This window comes from Rhinatrema bivittatum, chromosome 14 (genome assembly GCF_901001135.1).
Source record: "Rhinatrema bivittatum chromosome 14, aRhiBiv1.1, whole genome shotgun sequence".
Lineage (NCBI taxonomy): Eukaryota > Metazoa > Chordata > Amphibia > Gymnophiona > Rhinatrematidae > Rhinatrema > Rhinatrema bivittatum.
The window spans coordinates 57,880,608-57,898,715 of record NC_042628.1 but is presented as its reverse complement, the minus strand read 5'-3'; the positions used below and the strand labels follow the sequence as shown (position 1 = coordinate 57,898,715).

At 47.1% G+C, this 18,108-nt stretch overlaps 1 protein-coding gene across 1 annotated transcript; it reads left to right on the top strand.

The window, feature by feature from the left end:
- The first annotated feature begins 277 nt into the window (after nucleotides 1–277).
- On the top strand, nucleotides 278–11,159 carry LOC115075627 (zinc finger protein 850-like). The gene is made up of 7 exons (XM_029576198.1): nucleotides 278–563; nucleotides 2,765–2,890; nucleotides 3,077–3,190; nucleotides 4,964–6,782; nucleotides 6,853–7,531; nucleotides 7,629–8,797; nucleotides 8,947–11,159. Exons 2-7 carry the CDS (start codon nucleotides 2,857–2,859, stop codon nucleotides 10,652–10,654), a joined length of 5,523 nt encoding a protein of 1,840 aa, XP_029432058.1. The 5' UTR covers nucleotides 278–563; nucleotides 2,765–2,856; the 3' UTR covers nucleotides 10,655–11,159.
- The last annotated feature ends 6,949 nt before the right edge of the window (nucleotides 11,160–18,108 follow it).

Here is an 18,108-nt window from a genome sequence, read left to right as displayed (position 1 = left end):
AGAGAGCGCAGGGGCTGAAAATGCCAGAGACTTGAAGTTTCCCTTCTGCATTTCGATATTTCCTGCAGCTTGTTTGATGATCTTTATTTCTCTATTTTTTATGTATATCAATACAGCACACTACATTAATTTAATAATGCACAAATACAACATGTGTATGGTGAATGTTTTCATGAGTGCTTTCCAGACAGATTTGAACCGGTGAGGCCACCGTAAGGGAGACCAGCCTAGTTTGCTGCATTTATTTTTTCAGCCTGCACGCAGCCCTATGACAATACAGGCGGTGCATGTAATGCTCTGTAGAGAGGGGGCTGTCTCTTTAAGATCTGACGAGAGCGATTCCTGTGCCTTTCCATCTCGGCTGGTGCATGCAATATTCTATACTTGCAGAGATGTCTCTTTAAAAGCTGGGGGGAGGAGGAAAGAGAATTTCCTGGAGGAGAACCCCCCCCCCCCCCCAACACATCCTGTATTCCTGGTCCTGGTTAACAAGGCGTGCCCATGATGGATACACACATGGAGGGAGCAACAGGCTGAGAGGAAGAGGCGATGAGAAGGGACCGGTGAGTGAGAGGGGACTGGCGATGTGAAGACTCCACAAATGAGGTGGTGGGGAGGAGAGCAGCAATGTGATGAAATCATAGGTGAAAGGAGAATGAGGGCATGGTGACATCACAGATGAGTAAAAGCAGAAGCGCAACAGGAAGAGGATAGCAAGGAGGGTAAGCGGTTCATGGAGGAATGTAGGCAAGGTAAATCGGTAAAAGTTGCAGTGATTTCCCCTTCTCCCCTTTCAAAAGGGTGATGAGGTGCTCTTCCTGGGTTAGCAGCCAGGGTGGCCAGCCTTTCTTAAAGAACACCTCTTGGGACAAGGGTTCTAACATGAAGTTCTTACCTCTTATGCCAAACAAATGTAGAGCTTCAAGGAACAAAGACAGGTGTTCTAGGAATGAGACAAAGAAGGGGAGAAAAACAGCAGGTTGCTTATTAGAGCAATACTAATTTATGGATTCTTAACCACTGTTCCAAATAATGTCCAAGGCAGCTTACACTAATTTTAATATTCAGGTACAATAACTCCCTGCCCAGAAGAGCTTACAGTCTAAGTGATTATCTGAGTGACTTGCCCAAGGTCACGAGAACAGGCAGAGGGGCAAGTGGTTTCCCTGGTTCTCAGCCCATTACTCTAACCATTATGCCAATCCTTAAGAACATAAGAAATTGCCATACTGGTTCAGACCAAGGGTCCATCAAGCCTAGCAACCCATGCTACTGATGCTAGTAATAGCAGTAGCTATTCCCCAAACCAGCTTGATTAATAGGAGTTAATGGACTCCTCCAATAACTTATCCAAACCTTTTTTAAACTCAGCTACACTAAATGCACTAACCACATCCTCTGGCAACATATTCCAGAGCTTAATTGTGGGCTGAGTGAAAAATAATTTTCTCAGATTAGTTTTAAATGTGCTACTTGCTAACTTCATGGAGTGGCCCCTAGTCCTTCTATTATCTGAAAGAGTAAATAAACCAATTCACATCTACCCGTTCTAGACCTCTCATGATTTTAAAGACTTCTGGCATATCCCCCCCCCTCAGCTGTCTCTTCTCCAAGCTGAACAGCCCTAACTCTTTTAGCCTTTCCTCATAGGGTAGTTGTTCCATCCCCTTTATCATTTTGGTTGCCCTTCTCTGTACTTTCTCCATTGCAACTATGTCTTTTTTGAGATGTGGTGACCAGAACTTTACATAGTACTCAAGGTGTAGTCTCACCAGAGGCATTATGACATTTTCCATTTTATTCACCATTCCCTTCCTAATAATTCCTAACATTCTGTTTGCTTTTTTGACTTCTGCAGCACACTGAGCTGACAATTTCAAAGTATTATCCACTACGACTCCTAGGTGGTAGCTCCTAATATGGAACCTAACATCGTGTACAGCATGGATTATTTTTCCCTATATGCATCACCTTGCACTTGTCCACATTAAATTTCATCTGCCATTTGGATGCCCAATCTTCCAGTCTCGCAAGGTCCTCCTGCAATTTATCACAGTCCACTTGTAATATAACTACTCTGAATAATTTTGTATCATCTGGAAATATGATTTCCTTACTCGTCATATTCCTTTCCAGATCATCTATAAATATATTGAAAACACCGGTCCAAGTACAGATCCCTGAGGCACTCCACTGTTTACCCTTTTCCACTGAGAAAATTGACCATTTAATCTTACTCTCTGTTTCCTGTCTTTTAACCAGTTTGTAATCCTCAAAAGGACATTGCCTCCTATTCCATGATTTTTTAGTTTTCTTAGAAGCCTTTCATGAGGGACTTTGTCAAATGCCTTGTGAAAATCCAAATATACTACATCTATTGGTCCACCTTTATCCACATGTTTATTAACCCCCTTAAAAAAAATGAAGCAGATTTGTGAGGCACAACTCCCTTGATAAATCTATGCTGACTGTGTTCCATTAAACCAAGTCTTTCTATATGCTCTACGATTTTGATCTTTGGAATAGTTTCCTCTATTTTTCCTGGCACTGAAGTCATGCTCACTGGTCTATAATTTCCCTGATCACCCCTGGAGCCCTTTTTATATATTGGGGTTTACATTGCCGCCCTCCAGTCTTCAGGTACAATGGATGATGGTTTGATGGACTTGGGCAGGACTTTCATTTTTGGGAGTCCTGTTAATTTTCTTATTTTTTGAGGAACATTTCCCATCAAATTCTGGAAGAATTGTTCTGATTCTTGCAGAGGCTAAAGAGCTTAAAGACGTGGCAATTTACTTCTCAGATGGAGAGTTGTTGGCACTAGAGGAATGGCAGAAGGAGCTTTACAAAGGGGTGATGAGGAAGCACTATGAGACAGTAGTGACTCTTGGTAAGTTCCTATCAGCTTACATATTATACTATAAAGAGACATTGCTGGCAACATCCGTTAACGTCTGTTATACATCATCAGAGATCACTCTGTGAAAGCCTGCTTAACATCTTTTATACCTGTAGCAGACATGCTGCTGCTGATGATCCCTTATCTTTGCTCCTCTGCTTTCTGTCTGTCACACAGGACATCAGGTGCACAAACCAGGGATTCTGCTAATGTTAGAGCGAGGGGAGGAGCTTTGGGTAGGCTGTGATCCAAGTCCGTCAGACCATCAGGACATGCCCAGAACCGTGGCAGGTAAGAAGTGGATCTGAGCTTGTGATAGGCTTCAGTGCAGTGGAGTGAGCCAACTTTTCTACAGCAGGAGGCGCCATAGGGAATGTGCTTATCGGTACTGTGATAGAATAATCCTCTATTCTACAGCACTGGTTGTTTGTGTGATAGACAGCAGAGCATTGTGGTAAATGGAGTTCACTTTGAAGAAGGAAGGGTGATTAGTGGAGAGCCTTAGGGATTGCCTCAGGGGCTGGTCCCATTTAATATTTTCATGAATGATCAGGGCCGGACTTAGGGTGCCAAATTCTGAAGGAGCCCTAGGACGCTCTCTGATCTCCAAGGGCCCCCCTCTTCCCCAGCCTTTCCTGGTCCTCTGCCTATAGGCACCATTAAATCCAGCTCTGTGAGGGATATCGCAGAGGAGGAAGTAAGAAAAGTTTGTCTTTTTCCAGATGACATTAACATCTACATCAGATCAGACGCCCTGAGGGAGGTGATATAAGACTGTCTAAAGAGCGGTCACGTACTTGGCCGTTGAGTTTCAGTGGAAAAAAGTGCAGAGTTTTGTATCTTGCAGTACAGATATTCAAGGGGAAAATTCAGTACATGATGAGGGAGGTGAGATACTGATATGCACCAAGTAGGAAAGAGACTTTGGGGTGATCATATCCAATGATCTCAAGGTAGTGAAACCAGCAGCCAGAGCTCAAGGGATGCATTGGTGCATATAGAGAAGATGCAATCGTGTATTTTATTTATTTATTTATTTAATAGGTTTTCTAGATTGTCGTTTAGTAATACCTTCACAACGTTTTACATGATTAAGAAATAAAGACGACATTACAGAATAAAATATACATAGGTAAGATTATGAAAAGGGAGTTGGCAATACCTCTGTACCGGTCATTGGTTAGATTTCACCCGGAGTATTGTGTCTAGCTCTGGAGGCCGTACCTCCGAAAGATATAAACAGAGTGGAGGTGGCCCGGAAAAGGCTGCCAAAATGATGCAGGGTCTGCAGCTAAAAACCCCATGATGTGAGACTTGAGGCCCTAAATACGCAGATTGTACAGCAGGGGCTCTCAGTCTTTTTGCTTGTTGAGACCTCTCTCCCCAGCATAAAAACTCCTCAGCCCCCCCCCCCCCCCCCCCCAGAGCACAACAAGAGAAATGATTTTTGTACATAAAAATTAACTAAACAAACATTATAATTCTGTGTTTTTTATTTTTCATTATTCTTGTTTGATTTGGCGATCCCCTGGTTGAGAGCCAACTGCTCGAGAGGAGAGGAGAGACGAGGGGGCTGTGATAGAGACATTTGGGTTCCTCAAAGGTATAAGTAATGCGTAAGAAGCACAAATGGAAAGGAGGTTTTAGAACAAGAGGGCATGGTATGAGGGTGAAAGGGTTTAGAATCAGAAGTAGCAAAGAAACATTTCTTCCAGAAGGAAAAGTGAGTGCATGGAAATGCCTTCCAGGCCAAGACAGTAACAGAAGTAAGCCTGGGAAAAGCACAGATGTGAAGGGAAAACCAGGGATCAAGCTGGGGTCTATAGCATTTCATTTCAAAAGTAAGCAAATTGGGCAGACTAAATGGGCTTAAAGTTTTTTTTTTGGCTTTCATAGTTTGTTTCTATCACTGCCATCGAAAATGCACTGATTAGTGCTGTGATAGAATAATCCAGTATTCTATTCTACAGCACATCTGCTGTGGAAAACATAACAGAGAAATTGTTGCAAAAACATTATCTTCTTTTTGCCTGAACCTTTGCTGTGTTTTTTTTTCTGCCACAGATGGGGAGCCTGAGATGGAAGGTGGAGCTTGCAAGGGCTCAGTGGAAGGAGGGGATATCTCTATACAGGACGCAGCCAAACCGTCCACCTATCATTCCCCATTCCACACACGAGAGGAACATGAATGCCTGGATAGTACCCGATGTCCTGAAAGCAGTGCCACAATGTCGCCAGTGAACCCACCTTTAATCCTTTCTCTCCTGCTGCCCTCTGAGCCAGCCCTGGACAAACTCATGACACTAACCCAGTCTAGCCTGCCCATGAACACTGATGAGAACTTTATTTTCCCATGGTTAAAAGGATTTGCTCTTCCTGTGAACCCTGAGACTCAGCTACAGAGCTTCACTGAGGAGGGCCAGACACCAGCCTCTGATGCAGGCTGGGATTCAATGTACCGAACCCGGGACATTTCGGTAACCAAGGAGGAGAACGGTGGAGAGGTGCAGATTTCAGCCCCTGTGGAGCGTGGGCTCCAATGTAAGAAGTGTCAGAGGGGCTTCAGTCACTTGTCTCAGCTGTCTGCGCACCAGTGCACCCTTAACACTGCAGAGCAGAGACCCCACAAATGCACCGATTGTGGGCGGAGCTTCCACAAACGCCCCACGTTGCTGATCCACCGGCGGATCCACACCGGCGAGCGGCCCTATCGATGTGATCTCTGCAGCCGCAGCTTCCGGCACCGCTCCTCCCTGGTCTGCCACCAGAGGGCGCACACCGGACAGAAGCTGTATAAATGCAGCGAGTGTAGCAAGGGTTTCAACAAAAAATCCCAGCTTCAAGCACACTGGCGGGTCCACACAGGAGAGCGCCCTTACCTCTGCCCTGAGTGCCCCCGGAGTTTTGGGAGCCAGCCTGCGCTTTCTGAGCACATGCACACGCATGGCCGTGGCAAACTCTTCATCTGTGGTGACTGTGGGAAGAGCTTCACCAAGAACGCCACCCTGGTGATCCACCGGCGTATCCACACTGGGGAGCGGCCCTACCACTGTGATGTCTGCAACCAGAGCTTCCGGCATCGCTCCTCCCTGGTGAGCCACCGCATGATTCACACAGGGCAGAAGCCCTATCAGTGCTCTGAGTGTGGACGGGGTTTCAGCCGGCGCTCTCTGCTCAACCTCCATCGGAAGAGCCACACAGGGGAAGACACAGGGAGCCAGACTCCTTCTGGGACCCCACGTGACAGCAAGCTCTTCATCTGTGGGGACTGTGGGAAGAGCTTTGGCAAAAATGCCACCCTACGAATCCACCGGCGGATCCATACTGGAGAGCGGCCCTACCGTTGCGATGTCTGTGGGCAGAGCTTCCGGCACCGCTCCTCTCTGGTCAACCATGCTATGACTCACACAGGAGAGAAGCCATACCAGTGCACTGAATGTGGGAAGGGTTTCAGCCGCCATGCCCTGCTTCTCATGCACAGGAAGACACATGCAGGAAGGAAGGAATATCCATGCACCGAGTGTCCCAGCAGCTTCCGCTCAGAGAGCGCCCTGTCTGAGCACCTCCAAAAGCATGGCGAGAACAAGCTCTTTGTCTGCACTGACTGCGGACGGAGCTTCAGCAAGAATGCCACACTGCTAATCCACCGGCGGATCCACACTGGGGAACGGCCATACCGCTGTGACCTCTGTGGCCGCACCTTCCGGCACCGCTCCACGCTCACCACTCACCAAAAAATCCATGCTGAGCAGAAGCTGCATGAGTGTGGAGCCTGTGGGAAGTTCTTTGGTCAGGAGTCCCAGCTGGAAGTCCACCGCGGCACTCATGACGGGAAGGCACTGTACCAATGCACAGAGTGCCCCTTGCAGCTTCCTTTCAGAGAGTGCTCGCTCTGAGCACCTGCAGGAGCATGGCCGGAGCAAGGTCTTTGTCTGCGATGACTGTGGGAAGAGCTTCACCAAGAACGCCACCTTAGTGATCCACCGGCGCATCCACACCGGGGAGCGGCCCTACCACTGTGACATCTGTGGCAAGAGCTTTCGGCACCGCTCCTCCCTGGTGAGCCACCGCATGATCCACACGGGGCAGAAGCCATTCCAGTGTGCCCAGTGTGGAAAGAGCTTCTGCCGCCGCTCTCTGCTCAATGTGCATCACAAGACTCACACAGGAGAGGTTTCAGATCCATGCATGGAGCATTGGAGCAGTGTTGGCAGCAAGGGCACAGGCCCCCAGGGCACCCAGACTGCAAGTCCCAGCAAATGCTTCATCTGTGGCGACTGTGGGAAGAGCTTCACCAAAAATGCCACCCTGGCAATCCATAGGCGAATCCACACCGGGGAGCGGCCCTACCACTGCCTCATCTGCAGCCGAAGCTTCCGGCACCGCTCCTCCCTGGTGAGTCACCGTATGATCCATACAGGGCAAAAGCCATTCCAATGCGAGGAGTGTGGGAAGAGCTTTTGCCGACGTTCCTTGCTCAACATGCACCAGAAAATACACATAGAAGAGAAACTGGACACCAGCACAGAACTGCAGAATCACCAGGGCTCCCTCAACCAGCGCTTTCAAACTCCAAGCAAGCCCTTCCAGTGCAATGACTGCGGAAGGGGCTTTGGGCAAAAGTCTACGCTGGTGATCCCACCGACGGATTCACACTGGGGAGCGCCCCTACCACTGCGACTTGTGTGGGAAAAACTTCCGGCACCAGTCATCCCTGGTGTGTCACCAGAAAACACACATGGAACAGAAACTGTATGAGTGCACAGAGTGTGGTCACAGCTTCCATCGCAAGTCTCAGCTAGCAGTGCACCGGAGGACCCACATAGGAGACAATATGTTCCCATGTCATGAATGTCCCAGCATCTTCAGCACTCAAAGTGACTTGTCTGAGCATGTCCAAACTCATGGCCAGAGCAAACTCTATATCTGCAATGACTGTGGCAAGAGCTTCACCAAGAATGCCACTTTGATGATCCACCGGCGCATCCACACCGGGGAGCGACCCTACCACTGTGACCTGTGCAATCATAATTTTCGGCACCGCTCCTCTCTGGTGAGCCACCGCATGATCCACACAGGGCAGAAGCCCTATCAGTGCAATGAGTGTGAGAAAAGCTTCTGCCGCCGCTCCCTACTCAACATGCACCAGAAAACGCACATTGAAGAGAAACCCAACCCTAGCATCAAATGTCAGGACCGCCAGGAACCCCCATCCCAGCTCCTCCAGAGTCAGAGAAAATGCTTCCAGTGCAATGACTGCGGAAGGGGTTTTGGGCAAAAGTCTACGCTGGTGATCCATTGGCGGATTCATACTGGGGAGCGCCCCTACCACTGCGACTTGTGTGGGAAAAGCTTCCGGCACCAGTCATCCCTGGTGTGTCACCAGAAAACGCACACGGATCAGAAGGTGCACAAGTGCATGGACTGTGGCAATGGCTTTCGTAAAGAGTCTCAACTGCTGGTGCACAGGAGGATCCACACAGGTCAACGGCCATACCAGTGCCCTGAATGTCCACGGAGCTTCAGCAAGCAAAGCACCCTCTCTGAGCACCTGTGGTCCCACGGCCAGAGCAAACTCTATATCTGCAATGATTGCGGTAGGAGTTTCACCAAGAATGCCACCCTGGTGATCCACCGGCGCATCCACACTGGGGAGCGACCCTATCACTGCGATACCTGTAGCCAGAGCTTCAGGCACCGCTCCTCCCTGGTGAGCCACCGCATGATCCACACAGGGCAAAGGCCTTATCAGTGTGCTGAGTGCGGGAAGAGCTTTTGTCGGCGCTCGCTACTTAACTTGCATCGAAAAACTCACACACGGCTAAAAGTGGAGGCATGTACAGACTCTGCAACAGTTCCTGAGCACATGCAGACACACAGACACAGCCAGGAACCATGGTCTGTAGAAGATCCACCAGTGAAGCAGGAGATGGAGACCAACTACAGTGACCAGACTACTTCCATTGAACCCCTAACAGCGCCATTTTCCATCAAGTCCTTCCACTGTGGAGACTGTGGCCGAAGTTTCACTAAACGCTGCACCCTAGTAATCCACCAGCGGATCCACACAGGGGAGCGTCCCCTACTGCTGCCCCTGCCTGCAAGAAGAGCTTCCGCCATAAGTCCTCGCTGACTCAGCACCTGCGCACTCACACCGGTGACCGACCTTACAGCTGTGAAGCCTGCCCTAAGCGATTCAGCCGGCCTGCCATTCTGGCTGAACACCGGAAGACCCACGTTGAAGACCGGCTGTATGCTTGTGGCCAGTGCGAGAAGACATTTGTAAGCGAGGCCCAGCTGATGGCCCACTGCAAGACGCATGTAACCCCACAACTCTACCAGTGCCAGGAGTGCCCAAAAGGCTTTAACAAGGAGTCAGCCCTGAGAATCCACCTGAAGTCGCATACTGGTGAGAAGCCGTACCAGTGCAGCAGGTGTGAGAAAAGCTTCAGGAACAAACATTCCCTCCTGGAGCACCTTCAGACGCATGCTGAAGAAAGGATCGATGAGTGGGGCAGTCAGAGTGCCCATGCAGATGAGGAACCAGTCTGCACAAAGGCCTTCAGCTCACAGTCTCAGCTTGCTGTTCAACAGCTGGGACAAGCAGTGGAGGGTAAGGAGGATTGGGGCATGCAGTGCCATCTTAGTATGCCAGACCTGAAGTGCACAGAAGAGACCATGCATGACTGGGACCCAGCGGGTGCTGCTTCACCCCAGCTTGTTCTTCACCAGCGAAGTGAAGAACAACCCTTCAAGTGCAGTGAATGTGAGAGAGTTTTCAGAGAACTTGCCCTGCTAGCAGTCCACCAAGAGGAGGTGCACAAGGAGGAGAAACCGTTCACATGTCGGGCATGTGAGATGGTCTTTACTGAGCCATCCCAGTTTGCTGTACACCAGGAGGTCCACCAGGAGGAGAAACCATACAAATGTGAGGAGTACAATGAGCCATCCCAGTTTTCTGTGCATCAGGAGGACCACAAAGACAAACTCTATAAGTGTGAAGAGTGTAAGATGGTCTTCATTGAGCCATCCCAGCTGGCTTTGCATTGGCAGATGCATGTGGAGGAGGAACCATGTGAGCAACCATGTGAGCAAATGGAGCCTGAGGGCAGCTTTAACACCCAGTCTCAGCCCTTGCTGCAATGGCCAACACACATAGAAGAGACACTGTACTACCAGAGTGCCAAAGATGACGCCATTTCTACTGCGCAATCCAAGCCTGCACTGCAGCAATCAATGTGCATGGAGAAGATGCCATACTACCAGGGTGGTGGAGATGCCATGATCTTTCCGCCCCAATCCAGACTTGCCACCTTTTGGCAGGCACCTGTGAAGGAGAGTGAGGCCAAGCAATTTTCCAGCGAGCCGGTTTATATGGAGGAACAGTCTTCCCACTGCGAGATGTCCTACTGCCTGCAGCCACAGCATGCCATAGAGAGGGAGGGCACAGGATACCATCTGCCCCCAGATGACCGGCCATATCAGTGCAGCGTGTGCTTGAAAAGCTTCCGGAAGCAGAGCACACTGAAGGTACACCTGAGATCACACACAGGGGAAAGACCGTATGGGTGCGGGACCTGTGGGAAGCGGTTTCGACACAGACAGTCACTAACGCAGCATGCCCGAGCACACACTGGTGAAAAGCCATATGGGTGCAAGGCCTGCGGGAAGAGCTACATCCGTCTGGCCATGCTCCTGGAGCACCAAAAGACTCACCGCATCGACGGATCCCATGACAGTGGAAAGGGGAGCTGAAATATCCTTGGGAGTGAGTGGGATTAGCAAACACTAAATGATGCAACCAGCCGCTGGGAGTTGCTCCACCTGGCTGATCATCCTGGTGACTGTAGGATGGAGGGTGGTGGGTAGGTTCACAGTATTTGTGCTAACTTTTGGAAAAGTTTGTGACCTGTCTGTGACAGGAGCCTATGACTTTTACAGAAGTCAGGGACTGGTACCTGTGACTTTATCAGAAGCCTGGAGCTTCTCAAAATGTCTGCAACCTGGGCCTGGGATGCTTTTGAAAGCCTGTGACTTGGGGCTGTTACTTGAGGGTTCATGCAGATTTTTATGCATCAGAGGGAGAGGCATAAATCCACATTTGTTTGGTCAAAGGCCACACCGCAAGGTTGAACAAACAAGTTGAATTAATATGGGATGCCTGGCAACAGTCTTGTGCCACTGAAAAGCAACTTTTCAGCATGTATATCTACAACTATCCATCCTAGAACTTAATAAAGGAATTGTATACAGTGCTGAATTATTAATTTTATTGTTTTTTCTCTGTTGTGGGAATGTCACCTCTGTGAAAATGTTTCTTCCTGCTCAGCCGAGGAATGTCTCCAGAGATGATTTTGTAGGATTCAAGCTGCAGTTTATATGAAGTCTGGAATACTGGGTGTGTTTCCATGCCCAAAACATATTGTATCTTAAGAAGTGTGTGTACACTGTACTATAAAAGCTGATTTCCATCTGGAAATCAGCTCCCCTATGAGGAAAGGCTGAAGAGGTTAGGGCTGTTCAGCTTGGAGAAGAGACGGCTGAGGGGGGATATGATAGAGGTCTTTAAGATCATTAGAGGTCTTGAATGAGTAGATGTGAATCAGTTATTTACACTTTCGAATAATAGAAGAACTAGGGGGCATTCCATGAAGTTAGTAAGTAGCACATTTAAGACTAATCGGAGAAAATTATTTTTCACTCGATGCACAATAAAGCTCTGGAATTTGTTGCCAGAAGATGTGGTTAGTGTAGCTGGGTTCAAAAAAGGTTTGGATAAGTTCTTGGAGGAGAAGTCCATTAACAACTATTAATCAAGTTTAGTTAGGGAATAGCCACTGCTATTAATTGCATCAGTAGCATGGGATCTTCCTAGTGTTTGGGTAATTGCCAGGTTCTTGTGGCCTGGTTTGGCTTCTCCTCATACAGGTCTGAATTCTGCTTCTCTCCTAGCCACATCCTTGCCAAACAATTGATGTGGGCAGAAGGGGCTGGCACCGCATCCACCAGATGCTGCTTTCTAACCTTGCCCCACATCAACTTCCACCGAAGTGGCTGAAGTTGTGACCCCTCCCCAGCATTTTAGGCAAATGGCCCTTGAAGTATGCTCGCTGTCCATTTACCTTGGGCAAGGATAACAAGTGGAGGAAGAGAGAAGAGGTGGTGGGGGTTCGGCTTGGCGAAGAAGGGGAGAGAGGGAGTATATGTAATGGCATTTGGCTTAGGAAAAAAGGGAGTGTAGTGAATTCTGGTTTGGAAGGGGTAGTGTCCAGCTTGTGACAGGGATAGGAGGGAAAAAAGAGAGAGTGGTGGGAACTGGCAAAGAAGGTTCAGAGGGAGCAAGAGTGGTGTCTGAATGTATATCTTATATATTCAGGAACCATAGGAAAATGTGGTGTATGCCTTGAAAGGCAGATAATTTGTTTTAGTTTCTTTCTTTCCCTCCCACCCATTTCAGTTCCCATCTACCTGTAAGCTCATTCTTTGATTTATAAACTCGTATCCTATATAAGCGGACAAAAGACATTTTCACATCAAAAATCAATCAGGGATTTATCTAAAACAAGAGAGTGACCTAGCCCTTATCAATTAGATTAATTGACACCCCCCCCCCCCTTGCAGGTCATTACCAAATTAAACTTAAATACACCACATACTTTGAAGGACTCTGATTGATTTACATGTTCCTACTCCCATAGCAACTTAAATTAACTAAACAATATTAAGAAGCAAATAGTAGTCCAGCAGCAAGATGGGGGCCTTCCATTCTTTTGCAGTGAGTGTCACATGTATGATTATCAGTTGGTGAGAGGTTATATGGGTGCACCCGGTGCAAAGAGCTCCTGGTTCTCAGAGAACGAGTCCGATCCTTGGAGACTAAAGTGGCAGACCTTAAGGAGCTGAGGTAGACAGGTATATAGAGGTGACATTCAGGGACACTAGCCAAGTCCCAATGCCAGACCAATAGCCCTTGTGCTGGTTTGGAGGAGCAAGGTCATATAGTTGGAGAGCATTACCTGGTATAGCAGGAAGTGATCTTGTAGCAAGAACCTGCTCTCCAGGTGATGCATTATCCTCTCACAGCAAGGATGTTTCCAAGGGTTAGTGCCCAGGAAAGAAGGGTTAGATCAGCTGTCTAGTTGGTGATTCAATTAGGAATTTAGATAGCTGGGTGGCTGATAGACATGAGGATCGTTTGGTAACTTGTCTGCATGGTGCAAAGGTGGCGGACCTCAGGTGTCACCTAGTTGGGATTTTTGACAGTGCGGAGGAGATGGCTGTCATGGTATATGTGGACACCAACATACCATGTTGGTAGGAGGGAAGTTCTGAAAGCCAAATTTAGACTCTTAAGTAGAAAGTTGAAATCCAGAACTGCCAGGCCAGCATTCTCTGAAATGCTCCCTGTTCAATACACAGGATGCGAGAGGTAGGCAGAACTCCAGAGTCTCAATGAGTGGATAAGATGATGGTACGGCAAAGAGGGCTTGAGTTTTGTTAGGAACTGGGTAACATTTTGAGGAAGGAGGAGCCTATCCTGAAAGGATGGGCTCCACCTTAACTAGGGTGGAACCAGGCTGCTGGCACTAACCTTCAAAGAGGAGATAGAGCAGCTTTTAAACTAGAGCTTGGTGGGAAAGCCGACAGTTGCTCAGCAGCGTATGGTTTGGAGGGAAGTAGTTTCAAAGGATAGTAAAATAACAGAGGAGTTAGGGCATCCCAATAGGTTCCAAATGAGAAAAAGTAGCCCATGTGCCTATAAGTAAAGAGCCACCTAAGTTAACATAAGAAATTGCCATACTGGGTCAGACCAAGGGTCCATCAAGCCCAGCATCCTGTTTCCAAAACTGGCCAATCCAGGCTGCAAGTACCTGGCAAGTACCCAAAAACTACTGATGCCAGTAATAGCAGTGGCTATTCGCTAAGACAACTTGATTAATAGTAGTTAATGGGCTTCTCCTCCAAGAATGTATCCAAACCTTTTTTAAACTCAGCTACAGTTAAAAGATTCCAAATTACCCCAGTCAATTGACAAGCAGATTGTTAATACAAACAAAACATATTTTTAAATGTGTGTATGCTAATGCCAACAGTTTAAAAAGTAAGATAGGAGAGTTAGAAAGTACTGAATAAGAGGTAGATGTAATTGACCTCTGAACCAAAGGGACAGTGCTATACTAATGCAGAAATTGTATCACAATGATATAGTGTGTCAACTTGGAGCATTGGAGTGGGGGGCAGGTAGTGACGCTTTATGTTAGGGATGACATAAAGTCCAACAGGGTAAAGACCCTGCAGGAGACTAAAAGGTAAATTTTATAACCCTTGCGGGCATCCCTGTGCGCACCAACACGCGCAGTTACAAAATCCGCAACCCTTGCGCACATGCACATGATGATTTGCGTGCATTTTATAAGATATGTGTGGTGACACAATAGGTCCTTTCCCCAGTTCCCTCCAGTAAAGGAGCGGACTGGGAGGGAACTTCCTAAACCCCCTAGCTAATCTGTCTCCCTTTTCCCCTCTCCACCCTGACCCCTAAAACCCTGCTACCTAACTTCATATTTTTTGTTTTCATACTTTCCTGCTCTCTAGAGCAGTAGCAGGTTGCACAGGCCGGCTGCCAGCGCACGCTTCACCGGGACAGTGCCTTATGGCACTGTCCTGCCCCCGCTCAGACTCCGCCCCTGGCCCGCCCCTTTTTTGCCATCTGGCTCTTTGGCGTGTAGCGGGAGATACGCGCGTGGCCATTAGCTTTTGAAAATCCCTGTGGTGTGCGTGGCCAGGCCATGTGTGTATCTCCCAGTTTTAATGCCCGCTGGTTTTTTTTAATTGGGTCGTAAATGCACAGTGGAATCTTTGAGTGCAATTCTGTGTATGATGGGGAAATGTATAGCAGTTGGGGTATACTACTGTTCATCTGGCCAAAATAAACAAACATATGATGAGATGCTAACAAAGATTAGGGAGTTAATAAATTTGACAACACAGTAATAGTGGGAGATTTCAACTACCCCAATATTGTCTGGGTAAATGTAACATCAGGATATCATAGGGAGATAAAGTTTCTAGATGAAATAAATGACTGCTTCATGGAACAATTGGTCCAGGAACTGATGAGAGGAGACATTTTATACTTAATTCTTAGTGGAACACAAGATTTAGTGTGAGAGGTAATATTGGTTACAATAGTGATTGTAACATGATCAAATTTGACTTAATAACTGAAGACATTAAGTAAATCTACAGCCCTACCATTAAACTTTCAAAAGTAAGACTTTGATAAAATGAGGAAAATAGAAAAAACTGAAAGGTGCAGTTACAAAAGTTAAGAGTTTACATCTGGCATGGTCATTGTTTGAAAATTTAATATGGGTGAAATTACTCGTGACTCAAACACTACGTAAATCACAAAAAAAATATTTATTTATTTATTTATTTGTTTTAATTTTTTTCTATACCGGCATTCGTGATAATATCACATCAAGCCGGTTTACAATAAACAATGGGTGATAACCGGAACAGAGAACGAAATAATATGAACTATACATAATATAGATGCAGTTACAATAAACATGAAGACGTACAACTAGGAGCAAGAAGAAGACAAGATAGAAACTTTAACAAAGTGTATAAACCTGTAGAATGGAGGAATTTCCAAAAATGGATGTTTGAGATTTACAATGAATTGTTCAGTACAAGTATGTAGTTTAACAATAAAGACGAAATCATAAGTAATGAAGATTCTGGATGATTATAATGCTTAGGGGTAGGATACCAGGATGGTTATAATAATAAAAGATGTTGATTGGAGGTCGAATATCGGATAGAATTGTTTTTAATCTGAGTCTGGGAAGGCTTGTTTGAAAAGCCATGTTTTAAGTCTTTTTCTGAATGTCAGTAAGCAAATGAGTTTATATTTATTTTCCAAAATAATACAATCCAAATACAACATCAATAATACACAAATATCTAACCACTATGTACACCACACATCACATTCATTCCACATTCATACCTTAAAAGCATCCATCACCACAAAAAATAAATAAAACATTTGTCTTATGCACCATATCATCAAGAATAGGAAACAGGTGGAACATAAAACATAAAAATGCAATGATGCCATGACTAATTATTTATTTATTTATTTATTTATTTAAATTCTTTTAATATACCGATGCTCAAGACCAGGTCTTATCGTACCAGTTTACAATGGAACTGGGGGAGAACCAATGAACAACTACATAGAAGATAAAGTTACATTAAACAGGGAGCATAAACTTGGGCGTTGGAAGAAAGGAAAGATTTCAAAATGAATACATTGGAGGGTATAGAAAATAATTAGTGAAAGGCAATTAAGTAGCGAGACCTAAAAAATAACATAAGGTAGCTGAAATTCAGCTGGAGAATTTATCATATGCAATTATTAGCATAACATTTCCTGTGTCAGGAGGAACAAGGGATGTAAACGGGGGGGGAATGGTGGCCGGGCAGGGACCGGAGCAAGGAGGGAGGGAGGAGGTAGGGAATGGGAAAGGGAGGTGAGAGAGTCAATATTGGTTAATGGAGGCTCCTTCAACGGTAAGCTTGATCGAACAGCCAGGTTTTCAGTTTCTTTCTGAAGGATAGATGGCATTGTTCCTGGCGTATATTTGGGGGGGAGAATTCCAATGTAGCGGACCCGCTGTCGAAAGTGCTCGTTTATGAATGGTGTTGTGGACCGAGGATTTGTTCGGGGGAGCCTGAAGAGAGCCTTTGTATGCGGATCTGATCGGCCTTGTGGAAGCATGAAGTTCGAGAGGGATGGAGAGTTGGAGAGAGGATTGCTGGTAGACTGATTTGTGAATGATAGTAAGAGTCTTGAAAAGTATTCGGTAGTGGATGGATAGCCAGTGTAGGATTTTTAGGATTGGTGTGATGTGGTCCTTACGACGTGTGTTTGTAAGAATCCTGGCTGCTGCGTTTTGCAGCATCTGTAGAGGTTTAGTAGATGAGGCGGGGAGACCAAGTAGTAGTGCGTTGCAGTAGTCTATCTTTGAAAACAGTATGGCTTGAAGAACTGATCGGAAATCATGGAAGTGTAGGAGTGGTCTTAGCTGTTTTAGGACCTGTAGCTTAAAGAAACATTCTTTTGTTGTGGTATTGATGAACTTTTTGAAGTTCAATCTGGAGTCTAGGGTGGCCCCAAGGTCTCTCACCTGGTTTGCTAGCTAGTTTGCTAATTATAACATTGCGGAGATTAATACACCATTTACAATGTTACTGCTTTTACATCAATAGTGGAAACTAACCACATTCTTTCATATCTATTATAGTGTAGACCAGCGCTTCTCAACCGGAGTGTCGCGACACACTAGTGTGTCGCCAAACACCGCCAGGTGTGTCGCGTCTCCCGGTATCCCACTACCCCGTTCTACTTTCCTTTTGCCTTTTTCCAGCCCCCGCGGGCCAATTGGAAGCCTCCTTTCTTCCTACCCCCATTGCCCAATGGGAAGCCTCCTTCATTCTGCCTGCCCCCGCGCAGGCCAATCGGAAGCCTCCTCCCTACCAGTGGGAGTAGGAAGAAGGGAGGAAGCCTTTGATTGGCCGGTGAGGCAGGCATCAGAATCCCCGGGGGTGGGGTTGGAGGAATAGAAGTTTTTGAATTCTGACGAAGCAAGATCGCGCAGTGAAGAGGAAACCCGACCCCCGACGAAGCAAAGCCGCCATGGGAGCCCATTCCCATGGCGGCGAAGAGGAGACCTGACCCCGACAAAGCAAGGCCGCCACAGCCTGTGGCGGCGAAGAGGAAACCCGACCGAGGCCACCACGGGAGCCCATTCCCGCGGTGGCGAAAAAAGAAGGCCCGCCAGTGTAAAGCCGCGGCGGAACTGGAGCCCATCCCTGCAGCGAAGGAAGAAGATTTTGGTGAGAGCTGGTGCGTCTGTGTGTGAATGAGTGCCTGGCTGAGAGCTGGTGCGTCTGTGTGTGAATGAGTGCCTGGCTGAGAGCTGGTGCTGTGGTCTGTGTGTGAATGAGTGCCTGGCTGAGTGCTGGTGCTGTGGTCTGTGTGTGAATGAGTGCCTGGCTGAGTGCTGGTGCTGTGGTCTGTGTGTGAATGAGTGCCTGGCTGAGTGCTGGTGCTGTGGTCTGTGTGTGAATGAGTGCCTGGCTGAGTGCTGGTGCTGTGGTCTGTGTGTGAATGAGTGCCTAGCTGAGAGCTGGTG